The sequence below is a fragment of the Thunnus albacares genome, chromosome 12 (genome assembly GCF_914725855.1).
Source record: "Thunnus albacares chromosome 12, fThuAlb1.1, whole genome shotgun sequence".
Classification (NCBI taxonomy): Eukaryota; Metazoa; Chordata; class Actinopteri; order Scombriformes; family Scombridae; genus Thunnus; species Thunnus albacares.
In genome coordinates, this window is record NC_058117.1 from 21,433,901 (window position 1) to 21,450,842 (window position 16,942).

Consider the following 16,942-nt stretch of genomic DNA (forward strand, 5'->3'; position numbering starts at 1 on the left):
CTTAGCAAAGGTACTTACATTTTTTTCTTGTCTACATAAGTGCTTTCATATCTATGTGATTGACCGTTTATGGTTAACATCATCACTTTTTTATATTATATATAAATGAATACAATAAATGGGCTAACCTGAATTGTGTGAGAATCACTTGCTTGTCCTAGGATCTCCAAGAGGGCTGGATCAGACACAAAGAAGAATCGTGGGAACAGGAGTCTTTTTTTCTCGAGGTACCTGTTGAGTTAGATAACATCATATCCAGTGTACATATCACCTCCAGCCATTGTACAATAGCTACTGTATAACTTACAGTATGTCATTAATTACAAAGTTTTCTTTGTGATTCAAGACACTGACAAAACAGAGTGGGAGTAACAAAAAATAGGTGAAAAAAGTCTAATGAAAACACTTGAATGGAAAACATTAAAATGCGAATCAATTAGAAATAAATACTAATCATTAAATACGAGTGATTTTGTTAAACCAACTTTGCAGGAAACAAGTCTGTTTCAAAATAACTGCTTGGTTATGCAGTATAATTGCAGATATTGACAGAGGAACAAACAGTTGCATGAACTATCATAGACAAATGTAATGTCTCCCTCTGTTTCATTTTTTATCTGTTTTATCTTTGGCAAAGCTTTACCCTGCAAGAGACTTTTGACAGAACTCCAGCTGTTTTTGAAGATCTGGGAGGAGCTGTCCCAGAGTTGGATCTCCCACGCAGCACTCCACCACATTTGGTACCTTTTGGGCTCGCTGCATGATCGTAATCCAGGACTTGTCAATATTCTGGAAACGTTTTGCTTCCTTCATTGGGAAAAATCAATTATTTTACAAAGAAATTAGGATTATGCTGTATCTCTATACTGCAGTTAATCTCAATCTCTGAACATTTAAATTTTCAGAATAAAAAGATAAAAAGCATAAACTTTACCTGTGGCAGGTCTTTGGCAATGTCACCCCCAACAAACACAGCCTCCAAATAGATCCACAGGTTTTGCACAATAACCCACTGTTCAATGACGTCAGATGATGTTGAAAGCTTGGAGACCCAATCCTGGATCTCTGCTTTGTAGTAGGCACTATACCTATAAAGAGACAGCAATGGTCACAAGGTCCTTAAGACAGTACAAAACATTGGGCTTCATTTTCCTGAATTAGGGTGCAGATGCAAATGCGACTAAGCACACATGGATGTGACCAGCACATTTTTGCAATTCCAATGCAGATGGGCACAATGTGGAAGAGAGGCTGAATACATTATCAGTAGGAGGAATGCAGAATCAGCAGGTGGAGTCCTAGCCTGCTTCATTAATGACTAATCACATAAGTTCCTCTCATCCCCTTTAAAAGTAACTGTAGGTGAAACAGGGGTAGAGAGAGGCTGAGGTCTCTGAGACAGAAAGAAAGTTTACCTCTGATGTTCAAATCACCACAAATATACAGTCAATGGTGACAAATATTGGTCCTGCTGGCATACTGGTGCTGCCAATTTTAGGTGTGTAAACACTTAATAAAGGTTAAGTAATACATTTAAACTCATCGTTTCTTCTCCTTCTCTGCATTTGAAAAGCCTCATTTCAGTCTTTAAATTCCTGTAAATAAAAACAGTTCATATGCAAAACATCAGTTCTTATTTATCTGATGGGGGAAAAACAGTCCATACAACATTGAACTTATAAATACAAAAGGGATTTGAAAACGTTCTAGTTAATGAGACCATGACTGAAAGGATGCTGTGACTTAAAAGACCTCAAATTTTTTTTGCACCAATATGTCGACTTTCTCTTTGAATCATCAGTTACGTCCTCCATCCATTTTTCTCAATAGAGCTGCAAAGTAGGAAGTGCTATTTCAGGCGCCCCTTGTTCCAGAAGTATTTATCCTATAGAGAATGTTGTGTTACTCAAAGTTTGAGCCCTTCCAACACCTTGGATTGGCATGAAACTCTCCCAGTTAAGTCATCAGTACAAAATATTAACAACTGCATCAGAAAATATCTGGTTCTTGGTAAAAAGTCAAAGGTACAAGACTGTGTAAAGATTTTGGGATAGAAGTTACGACTAGCAAGGTGCATTTCAGGAGGAAGAATGAAATCAGTGGAAATGTTATTTCTCAGAAACGAAGTTGAAATAATTGAAACTGGTGGTCATAGTATAAACCTATAGGATCACTACATTATGCGAGAGTCCTGAGTTTCTAGGCCATATTTTCCTGAAATAGGGAGTACAAGGCCAAATTTTCCTGAAATAGGGCGTACGTACAGATTCAAATCCTAATTTCTGGCACATGGCGTGTGTGGGTGTGACTATAAATTTTTGCAGTTCTCCTGACCATCAGCATTAGTGCACTGGGCTCAGCCATGCTCAATGTGGAGGAGAGACTGAATACATTATTAGTGGGAGGAATACAGAATCAGCAGGTGGAGTCAGGATAAGCTTCAGTAATGACTAATCAAATGAGCTCCTCTCATCCCCTTTAAACCAGCAACATCTGAAATGGGGGAGAGAGGCTGAGTGAGAGAGAGAAAAGAGTTCATGTCTGTAACATGCATCAATCAAAATATGCTGACAATGGTAGAATGAAAATAAAGCTGTATTTTACACACTGATCATATGGATACACGTCCATGCACAGAATTGACTACTGCAAATATTTTGAGACTTGACAGCAAGTACCAAACTGAAAACTAACTGTAACAATCCTTGTGACATGACAGAAGAAATAATTAGATTCTCTAAAGTGAGTGTGAACGTTTATTTAATATAAATGTCCAGACAGATTTGATGGAGCTCAGGACGCATCTTAAGGACAACTGTTACTTCAAATTGTTTTATTGTTAAACTTGGAATCTGTGAGTAACAGCTTTCCAGTCTGATGTTTAGCAAACGCACAACATCAATTACAATAGATCCTGATTGATCCTCTCGTTGTGTCGGAAGACTGAAATAATTAATGAAATTGCCTCTTCTGTGCTATCCATGAGTGAATGATGCATAGCCCCTCTCTCAAATCATTGACCATAGATGAAACACATGTATCATTCCTGCTGCTGAGAAATGACTACAGCTGTTTAATAAACAAGGAAAAGATCCAACATTCTACAAGTTATTGTGGGAAACACGTATTTATGAACTCCGGGTTATTGGATTACATACATGTGGATGATATTATTTGTAAAAATCTTCCTTAAAAATTATGTTTTGATTCTCATGTCAATCTTGAGTAGATGACAAAATGTGGCAAACTGAAAGGGGCAAAACTTAACATTAATGAGAGGTGGTTTGTGATTTTGGATACGTCTCTGTAGGTCTACCAACTGAAGTCACGTAAATTGCCCTGTGTCTGCGTTGGCGGATAAGAGGTGGTCTAAGCAGGTTTTATTGCAGATGCAATTTTGTGCCAAAATGAGCACTAAAATTGCACTGCGATGCCTATTCTGCATTAACACAGCCTCAGCAGGCACAGGTGCAGGAAAATTGTGTAAAGACTGCCTTTAGCTGAGCACTACCCTTACGCCTGCAAGAAAATAGAGTCCACAATGTAAAGCAATATTGACGATGTTGTTCAAAGAAAATGTCAAAAGGGGAATACAGAATAGGGAAATATACTTCCAGAACCAGCAGGCCCTCCCACTTTGCAACTCTACTAGTGTTCAATTATGATCTTGGTCGATATTTTGGAATCTTGTTTGTTGATTGACTATTTCTATTTCAGCATTGGATTTCTATTCTGAGCTTGCTGGTCTGAGAAAAATCATTGAACTACTTCTTTTTAGCTCTTAATCACTCACAAAATGTACCAGAAGCACAAATTTGTGATGTGCTTTCACTCATGTAAATTGCGCTCATTTTGAAGGAAAAATCTAATTTTTCAACTCAAAATTTCAAGTTAGCATTTGCCCAGTTCTACCTGTTACTCAGCAGTGACCCCAGCACCATCAGACTGTCTTCCAGGATGGTGAGGATCTCTGTTGTGTCTGCCCCTTTCAGCATTAGTTCTCCTCTATCCTTGAATGTCATCAAGCTTAGTGTCTGCCCAGACCACACCTCTTTCACTTGTGACAACTTAGCCTCAATATCCTTCTCCTTCACAGCCGATATACAGATGTCCTACAAATGCAGAAAGCCATGCTTAAGAAAGTGAATACAAAATGGCTAAAAAATGGGATAGGTGTGTTTAAATGTTACCAAACTGTCCAAACTGAGAGCAAACCTCAATATCTTCCTTGTATTTCAACAGAGGTGCTTCCATGATGTTCTGTAGTGTAAAGGTACTGGACTCCACCTCAAATTGGTGACCAGTTAGGTCTGTGATCCGATCCCAGTGTCTCCTCATCATAGATTTGTTTGCCATCATCTCAAGCAAAGGGCATGACTCACTGAAATCATCAATTGTCTTCTTCAGGTCCAGGAAGGCTTGCCAGTCCTTTAGTCCTTTGGGTAGCTTTCGGCACCTACAAATAGCAAAAATAACCAATATACATGTGTGATAAAAAATACAATTATGTTTTTTCTTTATAATGTGTATTTGAATATTTTCTCCCTATTACAGAGAGAGAATACTGTATTAATTTTGGTTAATTACGTTCTAATATTAGCATATGCCTACCTAAAGCCAAGCATTCTCCATAGAACAAAAAACTCACAGAAACGGAAAGAAAATAACAGAAATACAATGATTACCTGTTCTGAAATTCCAAAAGTTCTGCATTGATCTTTTCGATGTCCACATCTGTCCACAGAATGCTATAGTACCCACTAATCTTACTCATCACTGCATTATACAGGCCGTAGAGTTTCTGAAGCAGGTCAAGCTCTTTTCTAAGGTAATAATAAGAAATCATAGTTTTATTAGTCTGAATACTTTATAAAATACAATAAGATTAACATTATAATCAAAGTATTGATATAATTTTAGTGTAATGTATGGTGAGCCTTTTAGAGTAGAAACACACTTTTTCTTTTGAAGACAGTCATACTGTGTAACTGGCAGGCCAAGAAGCTGCTCCCCAGAAGTATATGTGTTGAAATTTCTCCAAAGTTCTTCAAATTTAACCTAAATAAAATACAAAAGGTCATCAAATATGCAAGACATTCTCATCTCAGGAAAGTAAGATACTAATATATCTTTTTTATTTTTAGCTTCCAAAAAAAAACTAACAAAAAACAAACAAACAACAAAAACTTTAAAACATTCAACATACAACAAAAAGTTGAGACTAAACGAAACAAACAAAAATCATCATCAAAAATGTGTGTGTGGATATGGACAATTGTTTGTGTTTATAAAACACATTTACCCCTTGCTCACATATCACCTCTGATACTTTTGCATTGAGCAAAATTAAGTAAAATTACCTGACAACTATGGAGCCTGCGGCTGGCTTCTTGGGGAGCTATTCCTTCAACCATAGGACCTTCCTAAAATACAAGACCATATGAACTGATTAATAGATCAAATTAAATTGATATATTGGTTGAAAACTTACACACACATAGTTAAACACAGATTCACAGATTACTTACTGAATCATACTGGTCTATAAAAGTGCTAACATCATTTTGGAAAATGGTAACGCACTCCAGAAGGTTTTGTTTGAACTTGGGTTGCATACGAACAAGCTCATCTTGCACTGATCTCTGGGAATGTCCGGAATCAAAAAACAAAATCACAGTTACTTAAGTGCACATTATAACATCCAAAAACAAAATAAGCATAAATATAATGATGATACTAACAGCTTTAGACTGAAGCTTTGTGAAGAAATGCCTCAGATTGTGTACCCCCTCTGCTTCTTTTATGGTTACCTCTGCTTCATATTTAGTCAGAATTTCAAAGGCTTCCTGTAAAATTTTAGATCATCATAAGATGGTTATTTCACATCGATACAAATTAAACTCAAGGTCTGACTTATGAAAGGAAAATAATTTATGACTTCAAGTAGACAATGAAAGTAAAAAACATTTCTGAACCTATTATGACAAACTGCAGATTATATGAAAGCACAGACATTATCATTAACTGTCAGAAATATTCTTCAACTACACACAAGATTTCGCCAAGATTTGTTTTGTTTTATTTTAAACTCTAATTAGGTAATTGAACTTTTACTTTGTGGAGAAACCATATCAGGGTTAGGTGTGTGGAGGGGATCTTTAAATACTGTCTGTGGATCCAGTTTGGTCTGCTACTTTATCAGAATGTATTTATTTGTTTTAGTGAAACCACTTTGTTGGCACAGCAGTGGCCCAAATACAGAAATGCAAAAAGACACAGGTTCCTCTGGCAAAAAATCTGAGCCTGGCTCAGATTTTGCTAAAATGCAACCAAACTGGTCAATCACATTTGTACACATTCCTATTTACTTTGCATTTGTTGCAGTTATAGACTAGACTTGAGCTATATCCCTGAAAACAAATTACTGTGCTATTCATACCTCAATGGAAATCAATGTCATGTCAGTCTGTATTTCAGCATCCCGAAGCTTAGACAGGGCCCCCATGGCACGGCGTACATCCTCCAGATTAGCCACAGGATGAGATAGTTGTATGATGTATTTGTTAGTATGTATGCTGGTGTCAATCATTTTCTTTTTGTACTGCTCCTTCAGATATTTGCACAACAGTTTCTTCCAGGCTTTGGTCTCAATTTTTAGTGACTTCTTTAATGGATCTGTATACAAGAGAAACAATTTGTTGTGCACCCTTCTAACACGTACACACAGCCAAACACAACCCCAAACACAAGTGATGACACAACCAGTAAGAAAGGCAACAGCATTTAAAATATTATAAGCACATCATTTTTAAACTTCAGCCTCATCATTGTGAAATTAACTATAGAACATAGGTATGATTACATAGGATGATGTAAAAGTAAGGCCTTTATCTCACCACCAAAATTCTTGGCATTCATTCAAAAAGTTAAAACAGTTCCTATTAAATCATATATTTGTTGCTTCTTTGGTTGGAAATTTTTTTGCCATGGCATGGTGTGGATAGAAATGTTGTTCAGTTGCTCTACTAATTTGGTCCAGACAGAAGTATCTTTATATATAAATATTGGATGGATTGTTGTTGTTGTCTCTGGTGATCCCCTGAGTTTCCCCCAAATGAGGTTGACCATGAGGTTGACATTTGGTTTTGAGTCAAATGTCCTGACCGCTATTGGGTGGATTGGAATTAAATATTATACAGACATTCATGTTCCACACAGGATGAATTGTAATTACTTTGGGGATCCACCTCCTTATCACATACATCATCAGGTCAAAATTTAAATCTGTTTAATTCTTTGGTTTATGATCAAATACCTGACAAACTGAAACTACAGCTTCAACTGTACTTTGTGTTTACAGCTAATTTGTAAATGTTGGAATGGTAACAATCTAAACTCTAAGTCTTTTGCTCCCCCTTCTGGCTGTGTGCTGTAAAGCTATCTCTCTCCACTCTCCACTGGAATTTGACCCACTACACAGTGTAAAATGTAGTGTACATGAGAGAGGGAAAATAATAGTTGCTGCTTAGAAGACATTACTGCTACCTTACCTGTTGACAGTTCAGTAAACCCAAAACCAATGATAGGTTTGATATCATCAATGTCTTGTTCAATTGAGTCGTAGTGCTGGATTTCTGATTTAATCTGGATCAAGGATGGATTGCTGCCCATGAATTCCTTTTAAAAGTTAAGATAATGTTAATATCATTATAATGGAAAAAAATACATTTTCTGACTAAAAGTCAAAACAATAACAGGTTATGTTCGCAGGACAACATACCTTGATTTTGAGGTCCCTGTCCTCATCCCAGATCACTCTGAATGGATCGAACTGTTTCAGAACAGTCGCTTGTTCTCTCTGGGAGCTAACAGCTGATTTCAGGATCACCACAACCTTTTTGATGTCCTTGTGTTCAACAACTCTGTGATAGAAATTCTCCTTCTCTCTGCCTATAAGATGATTACAAATGACCAAAACTTGTTCTTGAAAATTTAAATCTCAGATTAATAACACTACTCATGTTCACACATCAAATTTTAAGAGCTGCAAGCAATTTTGATTGATGTTGGCCAATCAGGGAATTGATTTTATAATACACTGTACCATCATATTAAATGAAAAGATTAAATAATCAATCTTGATTGTTCTTATTTTTAATACAGAGATCTACAAATGAACAACTTTATTAACTTAAACTTAATAATATATATTTTGGTGTACATTTTAGGAGATTAAGTGTTCTTTGTTAAAATCCACATATTTTTATTATACTTTAAGACATATGTCTTTCCTATTAACTTGTCTTCAGGTATTTTTTTTAATCCATGTTCCTTCTGACAATAACTCACCTTTGTTCTTTGTGCCATCATGACTGTACTCCCGCTGCCAGCATGTAATACCTTTGTTAACTTCCAACACTAAGTCCATCAGTTGATTTATGACCTGTTGGATCTCATCTACAGTGGGAATCATTACCTAATCACAACAAATATCAGACAGAGAAACAAAACTTTCTGTTTCACAAGATTGGCAAGCAATTCTAGATTATCTTTTTCCTGTGACTTCACTAGCATGAACTAAAATCAGCTGTCAATGAATACTCAGGGTTCCAACACCTTCTTAAACATCAAATTCAAGGACTGTTCAAGGACTTTCCAGGCCCAATTCCCTCAAATTCAAAGACCCAACACAGCATAATTTGAGACACAGATAAACGTTAATTACTGTTGTAACACAGAATTTTTATAATGAGAACTAGCAGGCTATACAGAGGCTCATAGACTATGTGGTCTCTTGCCTTCTCTAACACAGCACAGCAAAACAATATTATATTCTAGCACAAAATATATAAATTCAAGCACTTTCAAAGACCCATGTCTATTTTTGTCTGCTTTCAAAAACTTTCAAGGCCTTGATTTTTCTTCTCAAATTCACAAACTTTCAAGGATTTCAAGGTGCCTTGGGAACCAAGAGTACTAGAGACTCACCACATTGGGCATGACCAGCTGGACTTCAGATTTTATTAGTGGGACCAGCCCAGACTCAGACTTTGGCTTCTGGTAAGTTGATGTCGATCTGTAAGAAATTGTATAGTGTTGCTTAGATATTGGCCCTTTTATTACATACTGACAAACCCAGAAATACTTACTTTGTGCCAAAGATTCTCCTTTTCAGGGTGTCAAGAGATAACTTAGTTGTTTTGACCAGTGCATCCAGTACCCTTGCACTTAAGTGTTCATAAAGCTTCTTAAATTCCTGAAATTTCAGTTTTCATTTGAAGCATTAATACATTTGTTGGTATACTGTATACACCATGAGCAATGTTTTGGTGTTAGTAAGCGAACATACCTTTTCAAATTTGATAGCTTTATTTCTATCTGGACCTTCTGAAGTCATTACCTCCTCCTCATTAGGGGTCTTCTGGATCTCTCCTGTGAATGTCACACAGTTCTGATAAAACGTTTTAGAAGGTGAAGTAAAAAAACAAAAACAAACTGTACATACAGTACCAGTCAAAAGTTTAGACACACCTTCTCATTGAGAAAGTGTGTCCAAACTTTTGACTACATAAATGAATACATAAAATGTTAGTGGCTGTATGATGGTTATTTATATACTTTCCACTTGCATGCAACTATTAAAACAGGAATTTAGGGCACCTGGAACAGGTTCCTCAACAGTCTTCTTGGTGCCTTTTGATTCATACATGGCACTGAACAAATTACCCAGCTCCTTCACTGCCTCTTTAACACAACTACATTTGTAGTCCAATATCTTTTCCCACTCCTTACATCGAGTCTAAAGAGATTTGACAACACAATGAGTGTAAAGGTGACCCAGACACAATATGAAAATTCTATGGAATACATATTCATACTTGAAGTGCAAACTTAAAAAGCTGAACCTACATCGTTAACACAGTAAAAATTGTTAGCGAGTCATTTACTGGTATGACATCAATAGCGAATATACAATTTTATGTAATGATTTTATTTGGTGGATTAAAATAAGATGGTCATCACAGTACCATACCTCGTTAAGGTCAATCAGGTGCTGCACTGAGGAAGCGTGATCTTCAGGAAGCTCAATCAGTACAGTCTCTGAGATGTCTTTAAGGACATCATCAATGTGTATCTTACAGATATCCTGCACCTGAAAAAGGAAATGTAGCATAGAAAAATTGCCCTTGAGCTATAGTATTTCTGTGAATCCCTGAAGGGCAAAATTGTGACAAATTATTAATGGCCATACTTGTGATTTTAATATTCAAGGACATGTTTTACAGAGAAGACCCACAAACATTCATGGTGAGTTTGTAATAATCCTCTAAACATCATGGGATTACACTGATTAATTTCTTATCTTTTTCATAAATTCATTAGTTTTGGTATTACTTTAAACAGTAAACGACTATACTTGATATTATAGCAATATCCATATCTGAAACAGAGGGACAGCTTACACGTTGCTTTTATTGAGTAATGTACCTTCTTTACAAGATGTTTGAGCTCAAACAAAGCACTGTCAACATTTTGAAAGAACTTGTCCAGGAGGAAGGATGACCAGGTGAGCAGCACTGACCCATGGCGAAGTGCAGATTCCACCTTGTAATTTATCATAAACATTTTAGTTATAAATGAGCAACCTTGGAAGCACTGGTAAATTAAGAAATAAAAGGTCAATAGTCAAAAAAGCCATAAAAATATGAAGTGCGGCAAAGCAGGTTCCACATGTCCACAGTCTGTAGCAAGAAAGCTTTTCTACTGAAGGCACTACTGTTTTTTTCCTGCTAAGCAAGAAACACTTAAAATGTTTGTTGTTGACTGATGAGTTGAACTATTTATGTTGTGCATACATTGTTTTTTCTTCAACAATTTGATATTTTACTTCTATTTTCAAATGTACTGTATTCATAAACTGCTTACATTTTTTATTTTTGAAGCCATCAAGTTGGTGAAGTCTGCAGGTATGCTCTCACAAGTGGACTCAAAGTCTGCCAAAATGGTCTATAAGAAGGCATACAAGTCATTTTATATTAAGGTAACCCATCCATCTGTGAAAAAATATAATAAAATAATTTACCTGCAGTCTGAGGTGATTAGCATTCATTCTGCTTTCCAACTTGACCAGACACAAAGCCTGCTTTGGAATCTCCAGACCCATCTTTAACAAACACTTAGCCTCTCGAATGACCTCAGTTACTTTAGGATCAAAGTTGACAACAAATTTTCCAGTCTTTGGGTGACGAACCAGCAGTGTAATATTCAAGACTGTTATGATGCAGAATAGGGAGAAAGCATATGAAATGAATATTAACATAATCTTATGATGCAACCTAAAAAGGGGTTCTGTGTACCATCTAGAGTACCACCATATTAGGTCAGGGCAAGAGAACCAACCATAATCCAGCTTTGACACTTCACTCATCCATGCTCTGTGGTAGACAGACTCAAACTCTACTAATGCAGCTGCAGTGAGATTGTATATTTTGACCACATCTTGTCCCTCAGGGCTGCACAGGATGTCAGAGTTTTTCTGTTGAGGATAACAGATACATTCAACAATGAAATATTTCGGTATCCAGTATCGTTTGTTGTTTTAATAGGAGAAATTACATCTTACTTTTATGTATGATATGGGTTCCTCTATTTTTCTGTAGAGGTGCCTGACCCAACCAATCCTCCCAGCCACAGGAGGCATGTTTCTAGCTAATGGAGGGTCACCTCTTTGTTTGTCATAGAGCTGCAAAGAAAATTTACACAAGTACATCTGCTCATTTAATCAATGCTCAGACAAATCTGACAATTATACTCGGATGTCAATACTAGTCAATTTCTGTATATAAGCATGCAAATGGGATACCTTTTTCACAAACTCTACCTCTGAGGCATACTGCTGAAGAATAAGACCCACGGTGTTGGATATTTCTGTCATTATACAAGGAATGTTCAGCCTCTGAAAACTACAAATAAAGGAATTCATGAGAAATCGTCCAAAGTTTAAATAATTACAGTGGTATCTTAAAATTATGTACTGACCGTTGTATTAGGCAAAGAGCTTGCTGAGATGAGATGATGTTTGAGAAGCATGAGTTCATAAATGTCCGCAGCTGGTTCTGTAGGTAAAGGTGGCAAAAATGTTTACACAATCATCTATCTCAGAAACAATACCAAGTATATATAGGGAGATGGACAACGGGGGCTACTAATATCAGAGCAAGTTGCAATTTGGAAAAGCAGGATAAAATATTTACCTCAATGTGGCTGATCTGAGTCATGAACTTAGCAAAATCTGCTTCAAATTCAGCTGTCCTTGGAGCCAACATATCATACTGCTTCCTTTTCACATTCATGGATATAGTGTGAAACTGTCTGGCCAGAATCTCAATGCCTTCAATGTTTGATTTCCCAAGAGATTCAAACGTCTTAAACACTGTTATTATTTGTGTGATCTAGAAAAGATAATGCTGACTGTTACTTGACAAGGCCAGGTGGTAAGAATGGGATAAAAAATGGGATCTTGGATTGTACCTTTTCGAGTTGCTTGCAGAAGCCCTCAAACTTGCAAAAAATCTGCATCTCTGAAACTTCAAAGGACCTCTTTCCAGGTCTTTCCATTGTTTGTTTCTTTGTTTTCTGGAAGCAAGACTGATACTCCTGATACAAGCAGATACAGTCCTGCCAAGGATAAAAGATTAGTGAAAACAGTGACATGTTGATTCAATGTGTGTTATATTCAAGCCTCACTAATGATACAATAGATGTTATCCATATGGGTGTGATCATCACCTGCATTTTGCTGATGATGTCTTCGGCATCTTGGTCCCATATAAGACAAGTGCCATTGTCAGTAATATAGGATCTGCATGCTGTAACCATCTGATTTGTGACCTGTTAAATTTTTAGAGGCCAAAAAATTATTAAAGCATCACAAAGAAAACTAGGTCCTTACATTGTGTGTTATTTTCTGAATACAACGTATTTTTTCTCTGACTGAACTGAATTCACTCACTTTGATGAAGAGTGCAGATATTTTTTCACTTGTATTGTAGTACTGTGAAACACTGTAAATCATCTGAATGGCATTGATCACATTCTGCACACTTTTCATCATGGTGACCTGAAAGCACAGACATATATTGACATTATTGACAATACTCTGTGTCAATGGAAATTGTTGCATTCATTTCTGATTAACAGATAATTAAAAAAAAAAGTAATGATGATGATTAGGTGTTTATCACCTAAATTATTTACTATACATACCGGGTCACTGTTGTAAAGAGGTTGACAGACTTTCTCCAGTGTGTACAAGAATTTTACATTGTCTTTTGCCTCATTGGCACGATCCGTTATCCTGGTATCCAGCTCCCGCCACATCTGCATAGCCGCATGGTTGAAAAGGTTTGATTAAATATAATCCTGTGAATGGCTTGAGGGCTTTAGAAGTTCCAATTGAAGTTGATAGCTGATACTTTGCGTCAATATTTAGATATAAATTTGCAACAATGTATACCTAATTTACCTAAAGGTTGCTATTTCCTCATAATGTTATTCTTGTGATAATGGGAACGACTCTGAAACAGCTGTTTTTTATTTCTTATATAATTCATCAAAGGCATCAAATGTACAATAAGAATCAGAGAAAAGCAAGCAAGTCCTTGCATTTGACATTTATTAAAAATAGATTCAATTTAGGTTTATGGACAACTGTCACTGCAATTGTCCACTAGAATCAGAAATTTAGAATATATATTCTGTATGTATGCTATATCCCATTAAAACACAACATTAAAAGTTAAGAATTTATCACATATCTTCATTCACCTCGTAATCAGAATATCTGATGCAACAATAAACTTTTCCATCATATCATTTTGCACAGACATTTGTCTGGTTTTATTTTCACAGAATCAATTAGCAATATTGAGTGTTTCTCCCAAGTTTGGAGTGGAGTCCATATCTGTACGCAATTCAAACCTAACCGATTAAGTTGAAGACTCAAGCATTCATACCTTCATAATTTTGGAATGGCTGATATGGAGCACCATTACAACTGCCTTGCACTCTGGGCCTTTGATATGATTGATGATGGAGTTGAACCTTAAAGACATTCTTTTCCAGTGTTCTAACTCACTCAGTGGCCCTGCAGAATCAACCCCTTTTCTCAACTGATCACTCTCTATCAGGACCTGATGATCACAGATACAGAGAAAGGTTACAATTTCCTTTGAAAGCAAATCAATCAGTCAATATAAAGTACGACTGATTAGGAAGTGACACGCTTTAATAATTCAAAATATGGATTTATTCACCATGAAAAATGTTCTATGTCTAATTTAATCTAGTTTTCGATTATATTTTGGACAGTCTGCATAGACCCTGATCATGCTCTGAGATTGTATCTTAATGACATCTTAATGATATTGCATTGTTTGAGTCTTAGTTCTTGATACTTCTGATCACATAAATTGACTACTGCCTCTTCGAGTAGTAGTAACAAATATAAAATCTTCATTTAACCAACCTGCTCGATTTGCTTATACCACTGCATCAGAATTTCTTCCAGTCGATGCACCATGTCAAAGTTGGCAGCCGCAACCTTCATCTCCTCAAGGGACACCAATTTAGTGAAGTCAATATCTGTGACTTTATATAGATGAACGATACTCTCATTGCTCATCTGAATGTCTGGGGTACAAATATGAGAGACAAGATCATCAAAACTACTTAAAGACCACCTTTTGGTTACAGTAATGGCATTGTTAACAAATAAAGCAACAAATGATAATTTGAAAGCAATTAAGTAGGATTTGCTAATAAAAATGGTGAAGACAGGTTACAATTATAATTCTCTCTAAACATCAAAATTTGACAGAAAAAAAATTAGTTACCATCTAAGGAGCTAAGACAGCGTTGTATGGTGTACTTGAAGTTTGTTTTAATTTTTGCTCCGAGTCTAGACTTATCTAGGACGCCCCAGTTTTGTGCTGCATCAAGAGCTGGTAGCAGAAAATTGAAAGCATTCCTCGTCCCTTTCAGGAGACCCTCTCTGGCATCAACCATTGAAAAAAAGATCTCCTACAAAGCAGCAAGACAAGATCATCGATCACTTCACAAAATGAAAAGGCAAAAAAGTTCAAATTTGCTTAGTGCTAGTTACATGGTCATCTGCAGCAAGGATCTTCCTAAGTAATGCAACATGTGTTTTCTATCACAAAGGTTGCCAGCTTTTGTCAAATGCATACAGGGAATGCTGATTAGTTCCATCTAACTGGTTGAAGTTGTACTAATGAGTAAAACTGGCAGTTTTGTTGAATGAAATGAAACACTGTAGACTCCTTAGATATGACAGCATGTCAACCTAAATCAATCTTGCAACATTTGATAGAATTTTGACAATAGGCATACTCCAGTGACATGATGCATCTAAATGGCCATAACTCAGTTGTGATGAGTTTGTCATGCTTGATATTTTTGCACAATTCATTATTGTACAAAGTCCCAATATGCACAAGATTGTGGTAACCTTGAAAAATCATCTATCAATCTCTATTGTTATTAAAGTTCTATCATTAAAATTAACTTAAAGTTGTCCAGCCTTTGTGGATTATGCACTCTCTGATAGCTTTCTAGTTTTATTAGAAAAATAAATTATTTTAGCACACAATGATTAATTATGATAAGTTAATTCTCTAATTCTTCTCTACTTCTTTTAGCACATCAATAAAATCATGGCATGTGCAGTTCAACAAAATACAGTAGTATAAAGGGAAAATGTCGCTTTTATAGAGAACAATAAATGACTTACAATCACAGAAAACACCATTTTAAATGGTTTACACATTACACGTCTTACCTCATGTATGTTTTCTGAATTCACAGGAATGTCCACTGTAGTCCGTGTGAAAGAGCAGCAAATGCCTGTAAGGCATGTCTGAGACAAATCGGCTAAAAATAGCCTCATTATTTTCTCCCCTTTGGCTGCCCCAGGATATGAGCGGCCACACTCTGAAATTAAATTAAAATGATTTTTGATGAGATTAAAAACAGAAATGGACATGTAACACTACTCAATGATGATTTAAACTGAAGTTTGGATATTAACCAGTATGGGTGCGAGTTCAATCAATTATGTTTACTAGACAGTAAAGACAGATGACCGAACATAAACTCAGTTGCATACAGCACACATATGGACCCAGAGATGAAAACTTATTGAGTATTGTACAACCATGTGTCTTGTGATTGATTTGCTGTTATCATTCTGTTCTCTATTAAAAATAACTTCAACTTGCATGATGACAGTCAAGTAATAAATTACACATGACATGCTGGCTAATGTGTGACAGCTGAAACTGATTATCTTTCTAGATTTATACCCACCTACTCCTGGGACTTCAGACTCTTGATACACAAAGGAAATGGTTTTACAACCTCCCTTGGAAAAGAAATTATCAAAAGCAGCCAGCTGTTCAACAATGGAAAAAAGAAAGAAATTATAACTTTAACACTAACGCACTCAACCAAAAACGCAATGTTCCTGTAAACTAAGGAAGAAATACCTATGAAAATGAAAACTTCTCCCCAAAATCAAAAATGATGAGAGTCATGACAGTACTATAGTACGTCATTAAACAACACCAGAAACAAAGAATGAACATTTTGACCCACTTCAAAGCTACTATATGTAAGCCTTTAATATTGTGACTTCTGTATATCACAGTGGTATTGTAGTATCAAAAAAGACACAGTGGCAGACAAAAGAACATGGCAATAGGATGTGTTGGTGTGCATTGGTTGAGATGTGGCTGCTTTTAATAGTATAACAATTTACATTTTTATTAGAATTAAAACTTTGCCATTATGCATATGATGCACAAACTGAACCAAAACATGTGAACCTCATCTGACCAATAAAATATAAAGGCTAAGTTGTGCC

General features: G+C 36.1%; 1 protein-coding gene across 3 annotated transcripts in view; it reads right to left on the reverse strand.

Moving 5' to 3' along the window:
• LOC122993184 (dynein axonemal heavy chain 8-like) overlaps window positions 1-16,942 on the reverse strand; it is a 41,288-nt gene that overhangs the window by 21,468 nt on the left and 2,878 nt on the right. For all 3 annotated transcript variants that reach the window (XM_044367125.1, XM_044367124.1, XM_044367123.1), the window contains exons 4-39: window positions 16,387-16,471; window positions 15,860-16,011; window positions 14,895-15,081; window positions 14,528-14,691; window positions 14,016-14,192; window positions 13,267-13,380; window positions 13,013-13,120; window positions 12,790-12,891; window positions 12,532-12,678; window positions 12,255-12,452; window positions 12,040-12,116; window positions 11,864-11,963; window positions 11,624-11,743; window positions 11,401-11,536; window positions 11,084-11,271; window positions 10,927-11,007; window positions 10,489-10,605; window positions 10,034-10,153; window positions 9,661-9,799; window positions 9,350-9,432; window positions 9,150-9,256; window positions 8,989-9,076; window positions 8,350-8,476; window positions 7,781-7,950; window positions 7,551-7,677; window positions 6,440-6,675; window positions 5,742-5,846; window positions 5,529-5,642; window positions 5,361-5,423; window positions 4,958-5,058; window positions 4,686-4,823; window positions 4,216-4,456; window positions 3,913-4,112; window positions 935-1,088; window positions 644-807; window positions 129-231 (exon numbers count right to left, since the gene is read on the reverse strand). In XM_044367125.1, coding sequence (XP_044223060.1) covers window positions 129-231; window positions 644-807; window positions 935-1,088; window positions 3,913-4,112; window positions 4,216-4,456; window positions 4,686-4,823; window positions 4,958-5,058; window positions 5,361-5,423; window positions 5,529-5,642; window positions 5,742-5,846; window positions 6,440-6,675; window positions 7,551-7,677; window positions 7,781-7,950; window positions 8,350-8,476; window positions 8,989-9,076; window positions 9,150-9,256; window positions 9,350-9,432; window positions 9,661-9,799; window positions 10,034-10,153; window positions 10,489-10,605; window positions 10,927-11,007; window positions 11,084-11,271; window positions 11,401-11,536; window positions 11,624-11,743; window positions 11,864-11,963; window positions 12,040-12,116; window positions 12,255-12,452; window positions 12,532-12,678; window positions 12,790-12,891; window positions 13,013-13,120; window positions 13,267-13,380; window positions 14,016-14,192; window positions 14,528-14,691; window positions 14,895-15,081; window positions 15,860-16,011; window positions 16,387-16,471 — 4,833 coding nt within the window. The remainder of the gene's footprint in view (window positions 1-128; window positions 232-643; window positions 808-934; window positions 1,089-3,912; window positions 4,113-4,215; window positions 4,457-4,685; window positions 4,824-4,957; window positions 5,059-5,360; window positions 5,424-5,528; window positions 5,643-5,741; window positions 5,847-6,439; window positions 6,676-7,550; window positions 7,678-7,780; window positions 7,951-8,349; window positions 8,477-8,988; window positions 9,077-9,149; window positions 9,257-9,349; window positions 9,433-9,660; window positions 9,800-10,033; window positions 10,154-10,488; window positions 10,606-10,926; window positions 11,008-11,083; window positions 11,272-11,400; window positions 11,537-11,623; window positions 11,744-11,863; window positions 11,964-12,039; window positions 12,117-12,254; window positions 12,453-12,531; window positions 12,679-12,789; window positions 12,892-13,012; window positions 13,121-13,266; window positions 13,381-14,015; window positions 14,193-14,527; window positions 14,692-14,894; window positions 15,082-15,859; window positions 16,012-16,386; window positions 16,472-16,942) is intronic.